The sequence below is a fragment of the Ornithorhynchus anatinus genome, chromosome 1 (assembly GCF_004115215.2).
Source record: "Ornithorhynchus anatinus isolate Pmale09 chromosome 1, mOrnAna1.pri.v4, whole genome shotgun sequence".
Classification (NCBI taxonomy): domain Eukaryota; kingdom Metazoa; phylum Chordata; class Mammalia; order Monotremata; family Ornithorhynchidae; genus Ornithorhynchus; species Ornithorhynchus anatinus.
The window spans coordinates 81,465,074-81,486,719 of NC_041728.1; the positions used below are offsets into that span (position 1 = coordinate 81,465,074).

Consider the following 21,646-nt stretch of genomic DNA (forward strand, 5'->3'; position numbering starts at 1 on the left):
TGACCCAAACCTTGTCACTGTCCATAGCCCAAGATATTTCTCCTCATTCAAGTGTGATTACTTAGAATTCAGACACCCTGAGTAAATTTTATATTGACAATAGGGTATAGTAAGTAAATGTGTTTTAGGACATTCTACTATCTGTAATATCAACTTGACCAACAAACCTCATTGTCTCAGTGTTTTCTATTGATAAGGATTTTGTAAATCTGTAGATCCAAAGGTAAGGATTAGTTACTGTTAAAAAGCAATTGCATTCCTTCACAAGACTTTAGCTTGACTCTGTATATATTTCAGAAAACAGAATCTAGAGAAGAGGAAAAGCAAAGCACACTCATTTACATATACAATCTATTTATGTGTACAGTGTATTCATTACTAAAAGGGCCCAGAACAACACCTGTTTTAACTTCCATCATCTTTATGATGGATGAAGTGTAAGATAGCCATATAATTTTTCCTGATATAGGAACTTTCTTAATTAGAAAGAGTTCATCCTGCCTTTTAGATTTAGGAAGGAAAATGTGTATAATCTAATCCCACTTGAAAAGCTAAAGGCTTTTTTATTAAGCACTTACTATGTGCCAGGCTCTGTATGAAGCATTGGATAGATACAAGATAATCAAGTTCATGTCCCACATGGGGCTCAAAGTCATATGCCCAAAGCCACACAGCAGACAAGTAGTGAAAACAAAATTAGAACCCAGGTCCTTCTGACTCCAGCCTATGCTCTGTCCACTAGGTTATGATGTTTCTCAGTCTTCTAATAGGAGAATAAAAATAAAAGGTATAAAATGCTGAATGGAGCATCCTGTAGAAATGAAATTATCAGATGATCTTCATTTATAAAGGCATTTGAGAGGTTTCTTCTAGGTTTATCCTTTAGGTGGCAGAGGATGAAATTTGAAATTTTAGTAATTGGCTAAGTTTCAAATCTATGTATTTGAAATATTTGGCAGTTTCCAATTAAAATGATTCAATGTTGCTTTGTGCAAATACTACCAAACATCCACTGAAAAGTGTTTCAAATCATATTATAAAGTGTAATTCTGACTTGCTTGTAAATTGATCAAAGAACATTTTCAAGAATAATAGGTTTACTTGTTCCCCTTCACTATCATTGAAAGGTCAACTGTTCTTTCTATTTGACAGGTCAACATGGTGATTGGCATTTTGGTATTTAATAAACTTGTTTCCAGAGATGGGATCCTAGATAAAAAGCTCAAACACAGAGCCGGGTAAGCTGAGATTGGTATACATTCTGAATGTTCTTTAGAAGAGTATTGCTTGTTTTTGGTTGTGGATATTCACCCAATGCATTTTACTCTGCTCTGAATCTTGTTCTTGATATACTGCCTTGTCCAGCAGATTCCATTCATTTCAAAAGTTGCAGTTGTGTTCTCCTCAAGGACTCTGACCCATATCTAAACATAATGAAACACAAAAACCAAAGTATTAAGTCAAACCAAAGTATTAAGTCAATTGATAAAATGATTAAACATTATTAAGCCTAGGGGGAAGCATGTAATGTAAATATCAGTGAAGGTTGTGTCCAAATTCTATTGCTTCCTTGGGAAGGGCAGAAGGATTAGTTAGGGATGACACATTTGTTGGCTAGTGGTAAATTGAATTCATGGCTTTCTACAGTGAGATATTGGCACTAACTGATGGCTCTTCCCAGGGCTTCTTTATCATTTGCCATTTTTGCACTTTCTCCCTTTCATATCTTTTTGACAATCCCTGAAAAAAACAGTATTTCTTGTTTTTCACATTTCTCATAACATGGGCAAAAGCCTTACTCTAAATCAATATTGCTGTTATTGTAATAGTGCTTACAGTTACTATGTGCTTACTGTGTAATAGTGTGCTTACTGTGTGCAGAGTATATTGCAAAGCAAGATACTAAGGGCTTGGGAGAGTACAGTATAACAATGAATAGACACATTCCCTGCGCACATCAAACTTATTGTCTGGAGGTAGAGACAAACATTAGAAAATAAGTAAATTACAGATATGAACACACATGCTGTAGGCCAAGAAGGGAGATGAATAAAGGGAGCATAATAGGACGATTCATTCATTCATTCAACTATATTTATTTAGCTGTGTAAAAAGCACTGTACTAAGCGCTTGGGAGAATACAATACAACAACAAACAGAGACATTCCCTGCTCACAATAAGCTGAAAAGGGGAGTCAGAAAAGAGTAAAGGAGGGCTTGGTCAGAGAAGCCCACTTGGAGGAGATGTGCCTTCAATAAGGCTTTGAATTGGGGAGAGTAATTTTCTGTGGGACATCAGTTCATAGAACTATGAATGAAGCATTAATGCCTTCTTTGGTTTTTCTTCATTAGTAAAATATTCTGCATCTTTCCTTTTCTTATTCTTTTCTCCTTTTCAGAAAGAAATGAAATCTCAAATCCAAGCTTGTTTTACAATTGTTCCACCAGTTTTCTTTCATAACATACTTACAAGTATTGTGGATTATGGAAGAGAAGTTTATGTAATGGTTTACTATAAAAATAGTACAAGTAGCTTCCAGATCACTTCTTTACTACTTAGCAGTACATAAAATGCCAGTGCCCAACTGTTTTTGATAGGGAATTAATCATATTTATTGAATGATTACTGTGTGCAAGACATTTTACTAAGCACTTGGGAAAGTACAATACAAAAGAGTTGGTAGACGTGATCTCTGTCCACAAGAAGCTTCCAGTATAGAGAGGGAGACAAATATTAAGTACCTTATGAATAGAGGAAAGAGTTGAGTATTAAACATCTCTTGGAATAGATGTGATTTTAGGAGAATTTGGAAGATAGGGATAGAGGTGGTCTGCCAGATATGAAGGAGGAGGGAGTTCCAGACCTAAGGGAAAATGTGGACAAGAATCAGCAGTGGGTAGATGAGACAGAAGAATAGAGAATAGGTTGATGTTAAACAGTCAGGGTTGGGTAGCTATAGGAGATCATCAAGGTTAGGTATTATTATTGTTATTATTATTATCATATTTGTTAAATGGTTACTACATGTCAAGCACTGTTCTAAGTTAATCAGGTTGGACACAACTTTGTTCCACATGAAGCTCACAGTCTATGTAGGCATAAAATCCTATTTTAATAATAACAAGTGTGGCATCTGTTAAGCGCTTACTGTGTGCCAGGCACTGTTGTAAGTATTGTGGTGGATACAAGAAAATCCATGTAGGGCTCACAGTCTCAATCCCCATTTCACAGATGAAGGAATTAAGGCTCAGAGAAGTGAAGTGACTTGACCAAGGTCACACAGCAGACAAGTGGCAGAGCTGTTATTAGAACTCATGACTTTCTGACTCCCAGGCCTGTGCTCTATCCACTATGCCATGCTTGGCTGAGGAAACTGAGGCACAAAGTTAAGTGAGTTTCCCAAGGTCTCACAGGAGACACCAGTAAGAGCTAGGATTAGAACCCAAGTCTCCTGACTCCCAGTCCCGTCTTCTTTCCACTAAGCCATCTGCTTCTCATGGTAGGAAGGAAAAAGCTACTGATCGAGTGCTTCAGAACCAATGATAAGGTGTTTCTGTTTTATGTGGAGGTGGATGGACAACCACTGGAGGTTCTTGAGGAGTGAAGTGATGTGGAGTGATTTTATTTTTATAAAGTATCTAGGCTGCAGAGTGAAGTAAAGACTGGGGAGGGGAAGAGAAAGAATGCAGGGAGCTCAGAGTGGAGGCTTATGGAGGATTCGTGGAGGGTATTTAGTGCTTGGATCAGAGTAGTAGCAGTTTGGATAGAGAGGAAAGAGCAGATTCTAGAGAAGTTGTGAAGTTAGGATCAGTCAATCAATCATATTTATTGAGTGCTTACTATGTGCAGAGCACTTGGAAATGTACAATATAACAGAGTTGGTAGACGCATCCCCTGACCACAAGGAATTTATAGTCTAGAGGAGGCGACAGGATTTTGTAATAGATTAAATGTGTGGATTGGCTGAGAGACATGAGTTGAAGAAATGCCAAGTTTATGGCTTGTGAGACAAGAAGGATGTTGCTGCTGTCAGGGGGAGGAAAACGATTGGGTGGGAAGACAAGTACTTCTGTCAGACATATTGAGTTTGACATGTCGATGGGTCACCCAAGTAGAGATGTCCTGAAGGCAAGAGAAAATACAAGACTTCAAAGAATGAGAGTGGGAAGAGTTGGAGAAGTAGATTTGGGAATCATCCACGTAGAGATGGTAGTTAAAGCTGTAGGAGCAAATGAGTTTTCCAAGGTAATGGGTGTAGAGTGGAAATGGGAATCCATGCCTCAGTGCTGATAAAAATATTTGGGGGATTTTTCAAAGAAATAACAGCACTGCAAGCATGGAGCAAACTCAGATTCTTGAACAAATGAATCAGAAATAGCTTTCCTTGATCTAAAAGAGCTCTACTCTATTATCCAAGGTGAAGGATGGGGAATGATGATTGTTCATTTACATATGTTCTTAGGAGAATGGGAAAAGAACAAGATTATATAACCCAACCTTGATCAAACACCAAAAGTTTAGGATTAGTGGCAGAGAGCATGAGTTGTTTAAGCATCTAATGAGAAGCAGTGTGGCTTATGGAACAGAGTAGGAACTTGGGAGAAAGAAGGGACTGGGTTCTAATTGCAACTGTGCCAGGTGTCAGCTGTGTGACCTTGGGCAAGTCACTTTACTTTTCTGGGCCTCAGTTATCTAATCTGTAAAATGGGGATTAAGACAGCCCTATGTAGGACAGGGACTGTGATCTACCTGATTAGCTTCTATCTACAGTGCCTGGCACATAGTAAGTGCTTAACAAATACCACAATTATTAAGTGTGGTTATATTCAACCACAACTAGCATTCATCAAGCATCCTGTTTGGGGCAGAGTACTATCTTAAGAACTTTGGGGAGTAACATCAGAAGACAAAGTTTAACAACTGTATCACTAATGAGTGTAATCAAAAAAGTACAAATAGCAAAATCATGTCCTCCTCATTCAACCAGCATATTTGACCTGTTACCAAAGCCTGTCAGTTCTACTACCTTCAAAATATCTCTTTATCCAACTGCTACCCGTTGTTACAAGAACTTGTATCCCATCTCAACTACTGATTCAGCCTCCTCAATGTCCTCTCTGCCGTCTGTCTTTCCCCTTTCCAGTCCATACTTCTGCTGCCCAGGTCAATTTTCTAAAACATCACTCTGTCCAAATCCCCTCCTATCATCTCCTCAAAAACTCCGATTGGTTGCCCTTACATATCTGTATCCAATGGAAACTTCTTACAGTACATTTTTAATGCACACAAGTTTCTTAGCCCCTTCCTACCTTAGCTCACTGATCAGCTACTACAAACTAACCCAAACACTTCACTTTTTTAATGCCAGCCTACTCTGTACATCACCCTTATCTGTATCACTGCAGTCCCCTTGCCCGTGTTCTCCCTCTGACCTGGAAACCCCTGCCCCTTCATATCTGACTGATTGAAGACCAGCAGCACACTTTGAGCTTGGATGGACAGAGATTCATACTACCAGGGAATGAAATTTGCATGGGAAGGGCTATGACAATATCCAAATCCTGGTTTTGAAGGAAGGCTCTACACTGGGAAAGAAGGGTAAAAGTCACATAAAAGTTATTTAGACTGTGAGTCCCAAGTGAGACAGCGTTCAAACCAATATTCTTATAGCTACCCCAGCACTTAGTACAGTTGCTGGCAGATAATAAGCACTTAATAAATACTAAAATTATTATTAATCATTATAAAACATAAAGATAGCCATAGCTGCTAGGCACCCAAAACCTGTTTTACAATTGCTCTTTAGCCAGGGGTCAAAAGGGAAACCCTGCAGAAAAAAAAACAACTTTTGATATGGTTACAGATATACACTATAGATATGTAGAATCCATTGGCACCATCAGAAGTAACACAAATGTGCATAACTGACTTGCCATAAAAAAAATTAGAAAATATTCATAAATAGATTTTTCATTTTTTGCTTTGGAACAAACAAAAATAGTATCAATTTTTTCAGCTTTTCATTTCAGCTAAATGGCATTTGAAAAAAGATTTTTGAGAGATTAAATTGTGTGAAAATCCAAATACTAAATATTAATGTGTGGCTTAGTGGAAAGAGCACAGGCTTGGGAGTCAGAGGACGAGGGTTCTAATTCCGCTCTGCCACTTGTCTGCTGTGTGGCCTTGTTCAAGTCACTTCTCTGTGCCTCAGTTACCTCATCTGTAAAATGGGGATTAAAAGTGTGAGCCCCAAGTGGAACAACCTGATAACCTTGTATCTACCCCAGCGCTAGAATAGTGCTTTGCACATAGTAAGTGCTTAAAAAATACCATGATTATTATTATTATTATGAAGGTGAAACCACAGAGAAGTTAGAAGTTCTAGAGTGGGCAACTAACTATTCAAAATATTCTCACTTGAATACACTATAAAGACTATCATATATAACATCTGACTGAAATCCTTTACTCTTAATTGTTCAATGGTAATTTGTATGTGCCTAGTCAGTTCATAGGGTTATGATGAGAATGTAGATTTACTTTGGGCTCACATTATAAAAAGTGCAAGACAAATATTTATACAGAAATTTCTTCAGAAATTGATTGGGGACCACTTATTGTATATATCGCAGTTTAAGAGGAAAATTGAAATCTTGAAATGGGAACTAGTAAACATGCCAAAAGGATTTCTCCTTTTGTTAAAAACTGAAATGAGGATAAGAAGGAAGGCGTAGGTGATTAAAATGTTCTAAATTAGGTTTTTGCTTAATTTGAATTATCAGTTATAATTTAAGTAATAAAATACATTCATGAATGAAAATGTTTTGGGATTGAAATAAGAAACATTTTGTGTTAATTGTCACAGCCAGAGAAAATACCTACCTTGTCATTTTTCCTTATTTGCCAGTCTTATTTCATCATTCAGTGCTTCAACTGAAATTTTATGTAGTGAAAAAATTTTAAGCCAATACTTTGTGCTCTTCTGTTTGAGAATAAGATCCTGTTTGAGAATAAGGCCCACCACATGTGATATATTGAGGACAGAGAACCCAAGAATAAATGAGCATTAAAGGGAAAAAAAATTAAAGGTTTGGGAGTTTTCCTTTAATCCCAAGGTAGAATATTAGTACCACACTTTTCTTCTAAGGAATAAAAAGTGCTTTGTTATGTAGTTCTATGCTATTTTCTCCTCATATAGTAGTTTTCCACAAGGCTTGCAGTGAAGTTAGTTTCCAAACAAAGACTGAGGCCAAATCTACCAAGCTATCAGGCAGTGAGGACTGAGTGAAAGCAAAACATTTTCCTAAGTAATCCAGATACTTCAAAGAAAAATGTGATGTTCCCTAATTTATATAGACAGTTGTGTTGCCAAAGCCATGATGAGTGTAAATGCCTTCTGGGGATTATATGTCCAATGTCTAAAGGCATAAGCATGCTTCCCTCCTCTACATTTTGGCTCAGACTGATATTTCAGTATATTGTATTAGAGTCAAGTGTCAGCTACAAAAAAATTTCTGAACCAAGCTCCCTCCCTTTTTTCCAATTGCCCCTACCTCCAGTGGCCACTACTGAATTCAAACTGTAGTTGGCTTAGAGGGTTCCAGTATGACATAGGAACAGCCAACACCACTAGAAAAAATGTTATTCAAGTAGTGCTAGCCAAATGGCACAAGAGAATTAATATGCTACTTAATGCAAAAATAATTTAAAATTTTTGCTGTCCCATGATATCTTAATTTATACTACTATATCCTGCTTCCACTCTCCAAAAATGTGAAGGTTGGATTTTGTTGATGCCCAGAATCTCAATCAGAAATTAAACATCCTTGAGTTTCCATATCCTTCTCCTGGATACTTTATTATACCCATATTTAAATTACCTTAGCCACATTTCCCATGAAATATTAGGAAGTCTCAGAATGATAATGTCCCAACAGCAACATTTTGCAGCAGCAAGATGGCTAGTGGAAAAAGCCCTAGCCTGGAAATCAGAGAAACTAACTATAATCCTTGCTCTGTCACTTGTATGCTGGGGAACCTTGAGAAAGAGGTGGTTTTTTTTTCTCACTAAATGCATTACTATTATTATCATTTTTATTATCATTATATTTAAGCTCTTCCTATTTATGTGTCAAGCACTGTTCTAAATGCTGGGATAGATATAAGTTAATCAGGTAAAACCAGATCCCTGTCCCATATGGAGCTCACAGTCTAAGAAGGAGGGAAAACAGAAATTGATGAGGGAACAGAGGCACAGAGAATTTAAGTGACTTCTCTAAATCATACAATAGGGAACTGGCAGCACCAGGATCAGAATCTATTCCCTCTGACTCCCAGGTCCCTCGCTACCCTTTCTACTAGGCAACTGTGCTTTAGTTTCCTCGTATATAAACTGGGAACTCAGTCCCTTTTATCCTTCCTATTTGTATCTACCCCAATGCTTAAAACAGTATTTGACACATAGTGGTATTTGTAAAGTAGAAGGAGAATAGAACTAAGGCAAAGAGAAATTAAGTGACTTGTCAAAGATCACACTGCAAGCATTTGGCAGAGCCAGGATCAGAACCAAAGAACCTCTTATTCCCAGGATCTTGCTCTTTTCACCAGGCCATGCTGCATCTCCAAACTAAGAACAGAGGCCATTTTCAAATCAGTTGTCCTTGAATTTCTTTTCAATGCTTAGTATATGATTTCAAACTTTAATGATATTGATAGTTCTCCTTCAAAACCGCATAAAGCATTTTCAGGTTTATTTTTCCCAACCACATCTGAGTTCATTTTTAGAACATTGATCCTGTAAAGATAAAACGTACAAGCTAAACAATCATTTGGTTCAACCCTATGCAGCTTACATTTTTAAATAGTGAATTTAGCAATTTCTGTATTATCTTCACTCTGTCTAATAACAATTGTCTAATAACAATAACCACATTTCCTCTTTTTCCCATTCTCTTCCATTTGGTATTCAAATCCCTTTTTCCTTTATTGTGTCCTGAAATTAAAATCCTATAAGTGATCCTTTTGATAACTTACTAATTCTGCCTCATTTTGGTCATGCTAGAAGATAAACTTGCATACTATTTTAAACTTTGTCTGGGGAAAAAATTTAAATTTGGTTAAGCAATAATAAAAAGTCTCTTTTAGTGAGTGATTATTTGGTTACAAGAAACTGACCTGAATAACTTGAGACTGATCTGACAGTGCCTTTTTAAAGATCCCAAAGAAAAAATATCCTCTGGGAATCAGGATCTATTGAAGTAATTATAAAACTACTAAAAAATGTAAATTAAATTAGATTCTGCTTTTCTCATCATTATCTAGCTAACCTTAGCCGCAGGCAACTGTTTGAATGACTGCAGCCAAATCAATTACCTTTAGTCACTGGAAAGATGGATACCTGCTTCCAAGATCACATTACAAAAACCAATAATAGCGATGTCATCTCTGGGAGTAGATGAAAAAGAAATATGGACACTTCCCTTAAAACGATAATTTGCAAAAAACATTTGATTGCATATACACTGGCACTTCTGTAAACACTTCTATATACCTCTGAGAAAACTTTGGATTCTCCTTTTGGGAAATGGTGGAGAAACCTTCTGCAGTCTATCAATCAATCAATCATATTTATTGAGCATTCTTTGTGCTCTAAGTGCTTGAGAGAGACAATTTAACAATATAAAAGATTCACTGCCTGCTCATGTTAAGTTTACAGTCCTGAAATAAAATCAGACAGGATCTCAGGTCCAGAGTCATTTTCTACTGCGCTTGGATATGTAGATAGGTGGAAATGATATCTAAAATTTGTAAAGGGCTTTTATATTTTTCCAACTTGCTTTCAATATGAGTCATTTCATTTTATATTCACAACAACACTGCAGGGAAGGAAGAAGATAGTTGCTCTTAACTGGAAGAGAGAAGGGGTAGATACAAATCAGATTTAGATGTTTTTATCACTCTTAAAACATTAGCACCTATGAGCTTCACAGAACAGAACCATTTATAGATTTATTCCAACTTGAGTGTCTTTGTGGAATGAGTTTGTATTTCATGTGTTTTTTAAATGCACATTCCTAAATTCCCACATCTTCCTAATAAATCTTTTATGGAATGAGTTTGTATTTAATGTATTTTTAAATGCACATTCCTAAATATTCACATCTTCTTAATGAATCATTGTCAAATGCCAAGGGGCAATTATTCTATGGATCAATTCACCATAACTTTAAAGTAAAGAAGAAATCAGGCAAATTTCTCATATGACAAGAATTTAAAGTGAAGTTGAGAAAAAGAAACGTATCACAGAAGAAAGGAGGACTATTTTTACTCAAAGATATCTTTTTAGACAATGGCATGAAGGAATATTGTAAGCCTCCTCAGAATGCATAGTAATTAAGGATGGTCATTATATAACATACTTTTTCCCTACTCAGGTTACTTGTTTAGTTTTCATTTGTGGCACAGATTTGCTTGTGTGATGTCAATAAGTTACTTAATGTAGGCATTTGAAGCAATTTCCCTGCGGAAAAGAAATCTGAATATTTTAAATCTTTTTTTGCTGGATTTGTAACAAAATGTAACCAAATGACCATTTTTGAAAATGTATATCTTCTGCATTTTATTAAAAAAAGAATATTTGGCCCTATTTATTCCTAATATTTCATTAAATTTCATACATTTCAGCCCCTGTATTCAGACCACCCCAAAACCCAAATAATAAGGCAATTATTTAGGAATTTTCAAGGTGGTAGTCAGATTCAGGGTCTTGGACTGATAAATCCACTACAACTAAACAATCTTTTTGTGAAATTCATTTTGCTTTACTATTCAGAATCATTGACACTCATTTCGCAAAAGCAATGTCTGCAATCTGAGCTTTTAAATGGTCTGAATAGAGGGATTTCATTTTATGTCTACACTACCGCATGCTTATTATGTTCCGATCATTGTATTGAGCAACTCTATCAGACATTAGGGCCATTTATAGTGTATATGAGAAAAATATGCTTTGCATGAAATAAAGGCTCTTAGTGCAAATAGTTGAACATTTAGAAAATATGTAGCTCAAATGCAGCTCAGAAACAACTTGGAGCATTCATCCTAAATAAGTATTCTTATTTTTCTGCATGCAATTGTATTTAAAAGCTAACTTGTGGTAGCAACTTATTTTGGTGAAAATTCAATATTTTGTTCTTTTTGTGGGTGTTCTGTTTGTTTGCAGTCAGATGAGTGAGCCTCATAGCGGTTTGACGCTCAAATGTGCCAAGTGTGGAGTAGTTTCAACAACAGCTTTGTCAGCCACCACCGCCAGTAATGCCATGTTAGTCCTAATCATTTACATCTTCTTGTTACAAATCTTATATAGTGCATGTGAGAAATGCTATGGTGAAAATTGTTTGCTAATACTTGAACCTTGAACACACTTAAATATTTATAATTGTCAACTGTCTTTATAATTTACCTTGGTTAGTTTCTAAAGAAAATAAAAATACACAAGTGCATTGTTATCAAATTAACGGTTGTCACCACCAGTGAGTGGTTTGTTGAACAGTGGGTGTGGTTACTGTTTTGGAAATGACTTGCAATTCCATAACACTGTTTTTCTCTGTCTCTGAATAGGGCATCTCTCTGGAGTTCCTGTGTCGTCTTACCCCTTTTGGCTCTTACCTGGATGTCTGCTGTCCTAGCCATGACAGACAAAAGATCAATACTATTTCAGATACTTTTTGCTGTATTTGATTCATTACAAGGCTTTGTTATTGTCATGGTCCACTGTGTTCTTCGACGGGAGGTAAGAAATAACCCCAGAACGAGGCCGTTTTGAGAGGAAGTTGGGAATTTTTAATAGGATTTTTGCTTTTGAAATTTGTATATTTTTTTTCCTGCTAAAACGCATCACCCAAAGAGCCAATCATTCAGAATGTAGGCTGTGAAAGGTAGCTACAAGCATGTTTTTAAAAAGCCAGTGGATCTTGGATAGAGCCTGCATAAGATATATAGGGCTTTGTAATCTAAGAACAACCCCCGGGTTTGAGAATCAAAGATAAAGGGGCAGAAGAAGTAAAATTGGAAGAGTTAATATAACTGAGCTAGGGACCAGTGATTGAGATTACAAGGAGATGCAGAAAAGATCTAGATAAGGAAATAAAGGAATGTGACACACTCAGAAATCCCCCACAAATATGCTACCTTCTAGATGATCCATTTCTAAAACTCAGACTATATTTCAACAATTTCATTTTTAACAAATTTATGGCAAGTGTTGCCCTTGTATTAAACTATGGTAAACGTTCCACTGCTACCATGGATATGCATTTCAATATGTAGTTTGGTGCCCATCAAAGATGAAAAATATACCCAAGTTGCCAGTGCTTGGAAGTTATCTATGAAAGCCAAAAAAGTATAGTTCCGTACCTTCTTCAGGTCATGTTTGAGGTTCATTCATAAAAGCAGATCCAATCAGTTATTTATTGAGTGCTAACTGTATTAAGTGCTGGGGAATGTACAATACAATTCCTACAGTCCAGGATCTTACAGTGTAGTAGGGGTGGCAGGCATTTAAATAAATTACAGATAGGGGAAGCAGAAGACTATAAGAGTATGTACCTAAGTTCCTTGGTATAATGAGTAGCATGGTGTTTATGGAGGATAGACCTAAGTACATAGGCAATACAGAAGGAAGGGTGAATAACGTGGAAAGAGGAGGTCAGAGAAGCCCTCTTGGAATAGAAATGAATACTGTAAGCTCATTTGAAAAGAGAATGTGTTGGTTATATTGTTGTGTTATGCTCTGCCAAGCACTAAGTGCCCTGAATACGGTAAGTACTTAAAAAATATGATTGATTGATTTTAGTATGGATTTGAAGTTGGGAAGAATGGTCATCTATTGATATGAAGTGGGAGGGATTCCAGGCAAGAGGAAGGATGTGAGCAAGAGGACGACTGTGACAGAAATTACACTGAGATACAATAATTAGGTTGGTGTTAGAAGGTCGTTGGTTTGGAGTGGGAGAGGAATGAGGCTAAGTAGGAGTTAGGGAGCTGATTAAGTTCCTTAATGCCAAAGGTAAGGGTTTCTGTTTGACGCACAGGTGGATAGGCAACCACTGGAGGTTAAAGAAATAATCTGGGCAGCAGAGTGAGTATGGAGAAGAGGCTGAGGGCAGTGAGGTTAGTGAAGAGACTGATGCAGTAGTTGAGGAGAGATAATGAAAAGTGCAACTAACTAATCTTAACATTCTAAGGCACTAAACTTCACCAAATCTACCAAGAGCAGTGGTCCATTGCAGAATGTTTAGAGTTGGAGAATTGCTTTTAACCTCTGTGCAAAAGTGTTAATAAGTTGCAGAATGGGTATTTTGATTAAAGTATGGCTCTTTGCTGAACTTCAGCATTTAGATTAAAAGAATGGCTCTGTGCTGAACTTCAGCATCTGTTTGAGAAGCATTGTGATTGTATGATGGCTATTTTCTTAAAATTTATACTCCTGCTTATATTGTTAAACTAAGCTTATGAGTTTATTTTGGTATAGCGCATATGGTTTACCCACATATATGTAAACACTGCCCAGTGTGCTCTGTAACAATTACTCAATGTCTTTACCTGATATTAGGTGGGTTTAGAAGAAAATGCTACCAGCTATCACAATAAGATACATGTACGCTCCTGATACATTTATAAGCTCAAGGATTTTATGTGAAAACAGTAAATACAGATTAAAAAGTGCATTCATATGGCAAAGAAAGCCATTTCATTATTTTATAAACCTGATTACACATCCAACTTCAAAGCTTGACTAACCTTCCCATCAAAAACAAATTACTACCTAACATAGCTACCCCTGGAAATCTACTAAATTCCTTTATTGATCATGGTAAACAAAAATGGAATATCGATAGAATGATATTAATTAAATCAAGATGGTTCTATGAAGTCCTACTTCTGGAAACTCGTTAATAAAATTCACTTTTGTTTAGAAATGAAAAATCTTACCATATAGGCAACATATGGTAGAGTATATTAAAGAGAGTGTGAGCAGGTCAGGCTTATCACAGATTGTGGACTATATCTAAAAAAATACATTCTTTGTAAATTAATCAAAGGCTGCAGCTGCCACAGGAGAAGAAATAAAACACCCTTTGCAAGGCTTCTCCTTTCTTCAGTGGTGCAGCTGAATTTCAATCATTTTTAATGTTAGATCACTACTGGAAAATTCTATCTTACTAGAGTTTATAGACATATGAATCTTTCATTCAGGAGAGTCCCTGAGTTTCCTGTATCAGAACAGACACTCTGCCCAAACCTGATATGTTAACCCAAATCATATGCTGGGAGTCTTTCACTAAAACCAACATCCTGTTTTCTCAAAAGAAGATACATTAAACAAGATAAGCAGAGAATTCTCCTTAGGATAGTGAAACCAACCACATTTACTGCACAGGTAAATACAGTACATATTCCTTTGAATAAATTCATTTTTTCAGTACACTTTATGGTCCCAATATTGAATTACATAGGATTTATTTAAATGTTGTGGCTTTATAATGATTACAAACTATTGAGTCCATAAACATTTCTCATCAGCTACAAACACTGTTTCTGATGAAAATGAAAAGGGGAATCATGGAGTCTCATGGCTGTCAGATCTGAAAAACATGCTGAGAATTGCCCGGTCACAAACCTTTTTACCTGTCCCCCTAACTTGGAATTGCCCCCTAGCCTGGAACTCCTGGCATCTCCACATATGCCAGACCACCACTCAAAGCATTATTGAAGTCACAGAAGCAGCGTGGCTCAGTGGAAAGAGCCTGGGCTTAGAAGTTAGAGATCATGGGTTTGAATCCCAGCTCTGCCACTTGTCAGCTGTGTGACTGTGGGCAAGTCACTTCACTTCTCGGTGCCTCAGTTACCTCATCTGTAAAATGGGGATTAAGACTGTGAGCCCCACGTGGGACAACCTGATTCCTCTGTGTCTACCCCAGCGCTTAGAACAGTGCTCGGCACATAGTAAGCGCTTAACAAATACCAACATTATTATTATAAATACCAACATTATTATTATCTTCTCCAACCCTTCCTATGTTAAGCCCTCTTTTCCCCAGTTCTCTCTCCCTTCTACATCAGCTATACACTTGGTCTGTGATTTTTAGACATCTGATACTTGTACCACTCCCTTACAGCACTTATGTACATATCTTTATATAAGTTGTTTACATTATTGTCTGTCTCCCCCCTAGATTGTAAGCTCATTATGGCATGGAACTATCTAATTCTGTCATATTGTGCCCTCCCAAGCACTTAGTACAATGTTCTGTGCATAACAGTGCTCTGCACATAGTAAGCACTCAATAAATACTATTGAATGAAGCACTCAATAATACCATTTATTGATTGACCTATAAGAAGTCCTTCTTCTAACACTTCCTTCTGTAGATCAAAGAATCTATCACTGTGATCAAAGTGGAAAGAGATCAGTGTACTACTCCCTGTCTGTCTGATTCTTGCTAATAGATATTTAAAATGACTTTCCTTAATTGGATAGATTATTTTTATTTTAAAATGTTTTCCCTAAAAACTAAAAAGCATTTTGCAAACATCAAATAACTAACTTTCAAGTGTGTCTGAAAAGAGTGGGTATAAATTTGGAGCTTGAGGATGAAGTCTCCTATCAGAAAAAACGGCAGAGCCTTGGTTCAGGACTGAGACCCCACACAGAGGAATTGATTTTGAAGATAATTGTTTGAACAGAATCTCTTGAACTCTCTCATCCCAGTGAGACATATTACGCTGGGGTACAGAGTGCAAGGAAAAAGTGGGCTGGCAGTTCAGCACATTGTGAAAAATACACTAAAGTTTTTTTAAATGATGGATCCACTTGAGGTCAAAATGATCAGAGTGTGGTGTCAATGATGAACCATTGCATCTCCCATTCATTCATTCTATCGCATTTATTGAGTGCTTACTGCATGCAGAGCATTGTACTATTCATTCAATAGTATTTATTGAGCGCTTACTATGTGCAGAGCACTGTACTAAGCGCTTGGAATGAACAAGTTGGCAACAGATAGAGACAGTCCCTGCCGTTTGACGGGCTTACAGTCTAATCGGGGGAGACGGACAGACAAGAACAATGGCAATAAATAGAGTCAAGGGGAAGAACATGTCATAAAAACAATGGCAACTAAATAGAATCAAGGCGATGTACATTTCATTAACAAAATAAATAGGGTAATGGAAATATATACAGTTGAGCGGACGAGTACAGTGCTGAGGGGATGGGAAGGGAGAGGGGGAGGAGCAGAGGGAAAGGGGGAAAAGAGGGTTTAGCTGCGGAGAGGTAAACGGGGGGTGGCAGAGGGAGTAGAGGGAGATGAGGAGCTCAGTCTGGGAAGGCCTCTTGGAGGAGGTGAGTTTTAAGTAGGGTTTTGAAGAGGGGAAGAGAATCAGTTTGGCGGAGGTGAGGAGGGAGGGCGTTCCAGGACCGCGGGAGGACGTGGCCCAGGGGTCGACGGCGGGATAGGCGAGACCGAGGGATGGTGAGGAGGTGGGCAGCAGAGGAGCGGAGAGTGCGGGGTGGGCGGTAGAAAGAGAGAAGGGAGGAGAGGTAGGAAGGGGCAAAGTGATGGAGAGCCTTGAAGCCTAGAGTGAGGAGTTTTTGTTTGGAGCGGAGGTTGATAGGCAACCACTGGAGTTGTTTAAGAAGGGGAGTGACATGCCCAGATCATTTCTGCAGGAAGATGAGCTGGGCAGCGGAGTGAAGAATAGACTGGAGCGGGGCAAGAGAGGAGGAAGGGAGGTCAGAGAGAAGGCTGACACAGTAGTCTAGCCGGGATATAACGAGAGCCCGTAGCAGTAAGGTAGCCGTTTGGGTGGAGAGGAAAGGGCGGATCTTGGCGATATTGTAAAGGTGAAACTGGCAGGTCTTGTCAATGGATAGGATGTGTGGGGTGAACGAGAGAGACGAGTCAAGGATGACACCGAGATTGCGGGCCTGAGAGACGGGAAGGATGGTCGTGCCATCCACGGTGATAGAGAAGTCTGGGAGAGGACCGGGTTTGGGAGGGAAGATGAGGAGCTCAGTCTTGCTCATGTTGAGTTTTAGGTGGCGGGCCGACATCCAGGTGGAGACGTCCCGGAGGCAGGAGGAGATGCGAGCCTGAAGGGAGGGGGAGAGGACAGGGGCGGAGATGTAGATCTGCGTGTCATCTGCGTAGAGATGGTAGTTAAAGCCGTGAGAGCGAATGAGTTCACCGAGGGAGTGAGTGTAAATGGAGAACAGAAGAGGGCCAAGAACTGACCCTTGAGGAACTCCAACAGTTAAAGAATGGGAGGGGGAGGAGGCGCCAGCGAGCGAAGGAGACCGAGAATGACCGGCCAGAGAGGTAAGAGGAGAACCGGGAGAGGACGGAGTCCGTGAAGCCAAGGTGAGATAAGGTATGGAGGAGGAGGGGATGGTCGACAGTGTCAAAGGCAGCAGAGAGGTCAAGGAGGATCAGAATGGAGTAGGAGCCATTGGATTTGGCAAGAAGGAGGTCATGGGTGACCTTAGAGAGAGTAGTCTCGGTAGAGTGGAGGGGACGGAAGCCAGATTGGAGGGGGTCTAGGAGAGAATAAGTGTTTGGAAGGGTGCAATATAACAATGAACAGACACATTCACTGCACTCAATGAGCTTACAGTCTAGAGGGGGAGACAGACATTAATATCAATAAATAAATTACAGATATGTACATAAATGCTGTGGGCCTGGGAGAAGGGAGGATAAAGGGTACTCAAAGTCAATGCAGCATACAAGGAAGTGGGAGAACAGGAAAGGGTGTCTTAGGGAAGGCTTCTTGGAGGAGATGTGCCTTCAATAAGGATATCCAAGTAGAGAGGTCTTGAAGGAAGAAGGAAATGTGAGACTGCCGAGAGGGAGAAAGATCAGGTCTGGAAATATAAATTTTCATGTCATCGACATAGATGGGGTAATTGAAGCCATGGGAATGAATGAGTTCACCCAAGGAAGGGAGTGGGTGTAGAGGGAGAATACAAGGAGTCTCAGAACTGAACTTTGAGGGACCCCCACAATTAGGGGATGGGAGGCAGAGGAGGAGCCCACGAAGGAGACTGAGAATGAACAACCAGAGAGTAAATAGGAGAATCAGCAGATAGTTGTTTCGACAGCCACTATGGTTTCTCTGTCATACTCATCAACCAGACAATTTTCAAGATTTTTGCTGGGCCTGACCATCTCACAGAATGCCCAAGCATGGCCTTGAGGCAAGAGCATGGGCCTGGGAGTCAGAAGGACGTGGGTTCTAATCTCAGCTCTGCCACTTGTCTTCAGTCACTTAACTTCTTGGGGTCACAGTTACATTATCTTTAAAAGTGAATTTGAGACTTTGAACCCTATGAGGGACAGGGACTATGTTCAACCTGATTATCTTGTATCTACTTTGCGCTTAGTAAGTGCTTAACAATATCATTTAAAGAAAGAAAAAAACCTTCTCCACTGACAGCAGAGCCCCAACAAGCATCATCAGAACTAGAATCCAGATTTCCATATTCCCAGAAGAATGTTTTTCCATTGGCCCAATAGTAGGTCCAAATGTAGAAGGAGCAAGGTAGCAGCTAAAGCAAAATAAAACAGAAACAGCTGTTTTGCTTGCAGTTTTCTATCAAATGAAGTGTTAAAGGCACACCTTGTTTTTGTCTGCAAAGTTTCCCTGATAATTGACATTCACAATTTTAATCCTGCAATTGACTCTAAAAACCAACAAATGAAAACTATAGTTTCTTCACTACTATTCCAGCCCTCTCTAACTTTTAGTTTTAGGAAAGAGGACAATTGATCAACCAATCAATGGGATATACTGAGTACTTACTACATGTAGAACACTGTACTAAGTGCTTAGTTGAATCATTAACCTTGAAGATTCAACCCAGGGGAAACATGATATATGGTGCTCCATAAACCAATACCCACAAATTCATTTTTATTTGTGCAAAACTGCATTTTTATTATTCTACCTAGAGCTACTCACTCTAGTACTGTATAGAGTGACTGCACTCTTCTGTTGTGCTATTTCTCTAACCTTCTTAAAATATCTACAGAGCAAAGGAGACATACATCTGTGTCTCGTGGTTTTAAAAAAGACAGAGACTGGACTCAATAGAGAAAAGTAAAGGAATAGCAAAAAGAGGAAGACCTCTATTACAGTACAGTTTCCCACCCTATTGGGAGCAGGTAGATGTTTAACATATTACAAGAACTCCCTAAAGTTATTTTGAAGACTACTTAACATGAGGAAGAAATGCACATATTTGTTCATTTAGTCTACATCTTTCAGTTAGAATCCATTTGCACACATTAGAGAAGCAGCGTGGCTCAGTGGAAAGAGCCCGGGCTTGGGAGTCAGAGGTAATGGGTTCCAATCCTAGCTCCGCTGCTTGCCAGCTGTGTGACTTTGGGCAAATCACTTAACTTCTCTGTGCCTCAGTTACCTCATCTGTAAAATGGGGATTAAAACTGTGAGCCCCATGTGGGACAACCTGATTACCTTGTATCCCCCAGCACTTAGAACAGTGCTTTGCACATAGTAAGCACTTAACAAATACCACCATTCATTTATTTTTTTCTATCATTTACAATCCACATTTCAAAATTGCTAGGGAAAAACCAGGCAGGAGAGAGTAGAGTAGGAAAGCACTGAACTGGTTACAGTTGCTAGGGAAACCACTTCCTTGGTACCCACACGTTCATTTCATCTGTCTCTCTCCCTATGCCTGGTTCCAAGAAAAATCCTGCTTCTTAATGTCAAGAAAGAAAAAAAAAAGCCAGATTTGGATACTAAAAAAGCTACCTTTAGCCAATCCCTCTCACTAAGTGGGTGCGAGAATAAAGAAAAGCATTTACATGGATAGCTTTGCTGCTGCTTTTCTCCAGATGTGATGACTCTGTAGTGATAGGGTTGTTAGGTTGACTGGCCAGTCACCCGTCTTCTCCATGATCACTGACAATATTCTGGAATGCAGCAGGACAGGCAGACCTGAAAAAGTGAAATTCAATGCTATGCATCCTGTGGGCGTTCAGTATATACTACTTGTCGGGAGCAAGGCCTAGTGGAAGAAGCACAGGTGTGGGTGTCAGAGGTTCCAATCCCAGCTTTGCCACTTGCCTGATGCATGACCTGGGCAAGCCATTTATTTTCTCTGTGTTGAGTTCCTTCCTCCTGTAAAACGTGAACTAAAAAATCTGTTCTCTCTCCTACTTAAATTGTGAACCCTATATCGGGCAGAGTTCATGACCGACCCGATTATCTTGTAACAAGCTCAGTGCTTAGTTTAGTGCTTGGTACATAATAAATGTTTACCAAATACCACAATTACTACTAGAAGGACAGAGTGATTGGAAGCATTCCTATTCATAAACTACAAGATTATTATCCTCATTGACATTTAATGTTGAATGATCACCAAATTGTGTTGGGGCCACTATACAAAGCAAGTAAAAGACAAAGTACAAGTCCTCAAGATGTTTTATCTAAAAAAGATGATAAATGGCACAGGTCAAAGGGCGATAAACCAATGAACAGGCAGAGTATGCAATAGGAACTGAATAATTACAAGCAGAGAATAAGGTAAAGCTGGGGAGTTAAGTAGGTACAGATTCTGATGATCCCAAAAAATTTGGACTGAGGGCCTTTTGGGTATTCAAAAGTTTAGGTAAGTAAACCCTATCTATCAATCATGTAGATGGCTTAGGAATTATCCCATCCTATCCACTTGGCTGAGAGGGTCAAATACAGCTCCTTGGTAACCCAGGACTGATTATCACCATCTCCAATCTCCCCGCTTATTATTTGGCCAGAAAGTTGTGCCATCCTCCATCCAAGACACTGGAATGGTAGGGTCTTAGCCATCAGCGTAGCCTAATGGAAAGAGCCCGGGTCTCAGAATCAGAGTCAGAGTGTCTGGGTTCTAATCCTAGATCTGCCATTTGCCTGCTGTTTGCCCTTGTACAAGATATTTAAGTTTTCTGTGTTGTTTCCTCTCTGTAAAATGAGGACTAAATACCTGTTCTTCCCTGCATTAGGACTCTGAGTGTGGGATAGGGACTGTGTCTAATATGATTATCTTGTATCAACCCCAGTGCTTATACAGTGTTACAGAGCTTTTTGATCATGGGATGCTGCAGGGACAGGTCTTATACAACTGCAGTCTGTTTCCTAGCCAGAGGAATCCAGGCCCACAAGATCTAGGGATCTACAAAATTACCCTATTTACTATCCCTTCCCCTGAGTCTGACTCGGTGTGCTGAAAAAGGTAGGATCTTCCAAACAACTGAACTATATTCTGACCTTTTAACTGAGCAGAGAAGAGAGAAAAAATATAGGGCATGTCCACTCGTTTATCCTTCTTCCTGCTCCTTTTTTGCCTATTCTAGCTCAGGTGATAGACCTCAACCACTGTTTACTAAACCACTGGGAGAGAGATGTGTTATTTTTGAAACAAGGAAGAAAAAGAAGGGGACCAAGCCATATGCTTATTTGCACTCCATTTTTGGTCAATGAATGACTTTTGGGTTGATGGTGTTCCATGGTTACAATATGAATGCACAATAGATGTCAGAATCAAGAGCCCTCTTCAACTTCAACATGTAAGAC

The 21,646-nt window shown here is 38.9% G+C and overlaps 1 protein-coding gene and 1 long non-coding RNA gene across 5 annotated transcripts in view; one reads left to right on the forward strand and one right to left on the reverse strand.

The window, feature by feature from the left end:
• ADGRB3 (adhesion G protein-coupled receptor B3) overlaps nucleotides 1-21,646 on the forward strand; it is a 688,563-nt gene that overhangs the window by 615,061 nt on the left and 51,856 nt on the right. For 2 of the 4 annotated variants that reach the window (XM_029069995.2, XM_029069997.2), the window contains exons 24-26: nucleotides 1,153-1,238; nucleotides 11,223-11,321; nucleotides 11,621-11,792. In XM_029069995.2, coding sequence (XP_028925828.1) covers nucleotides 1,153-1,238; nucleotides 11,223-11,321; nucleotides 11,621-11,792 — 357 coding nt within the window. The remainder of the gene's footprint in view (nucleotides 1-1,152; nucleotides 1,239-11,222; nucleotides 11,322-11,620; nucleotides 11,793-21,646) is intronic. The other 2 variants (XM_029069998.2, XM_039912307.1) reach the window with 1 other exon arrangement.
• On the reverse strand, nucleotides 1,163-20,026 carry LOC114813607. The gene is made up of 2 exons (XR_003761328.2): nucleotides 19,897-20,026; nucleotides 1,163-1,424 (listed from the first exon to the last, which is right to left on the reverse strand). It is a non-coding gene; the product is annotated as an uncharacterized LOC114813607 (long non-coding RNA).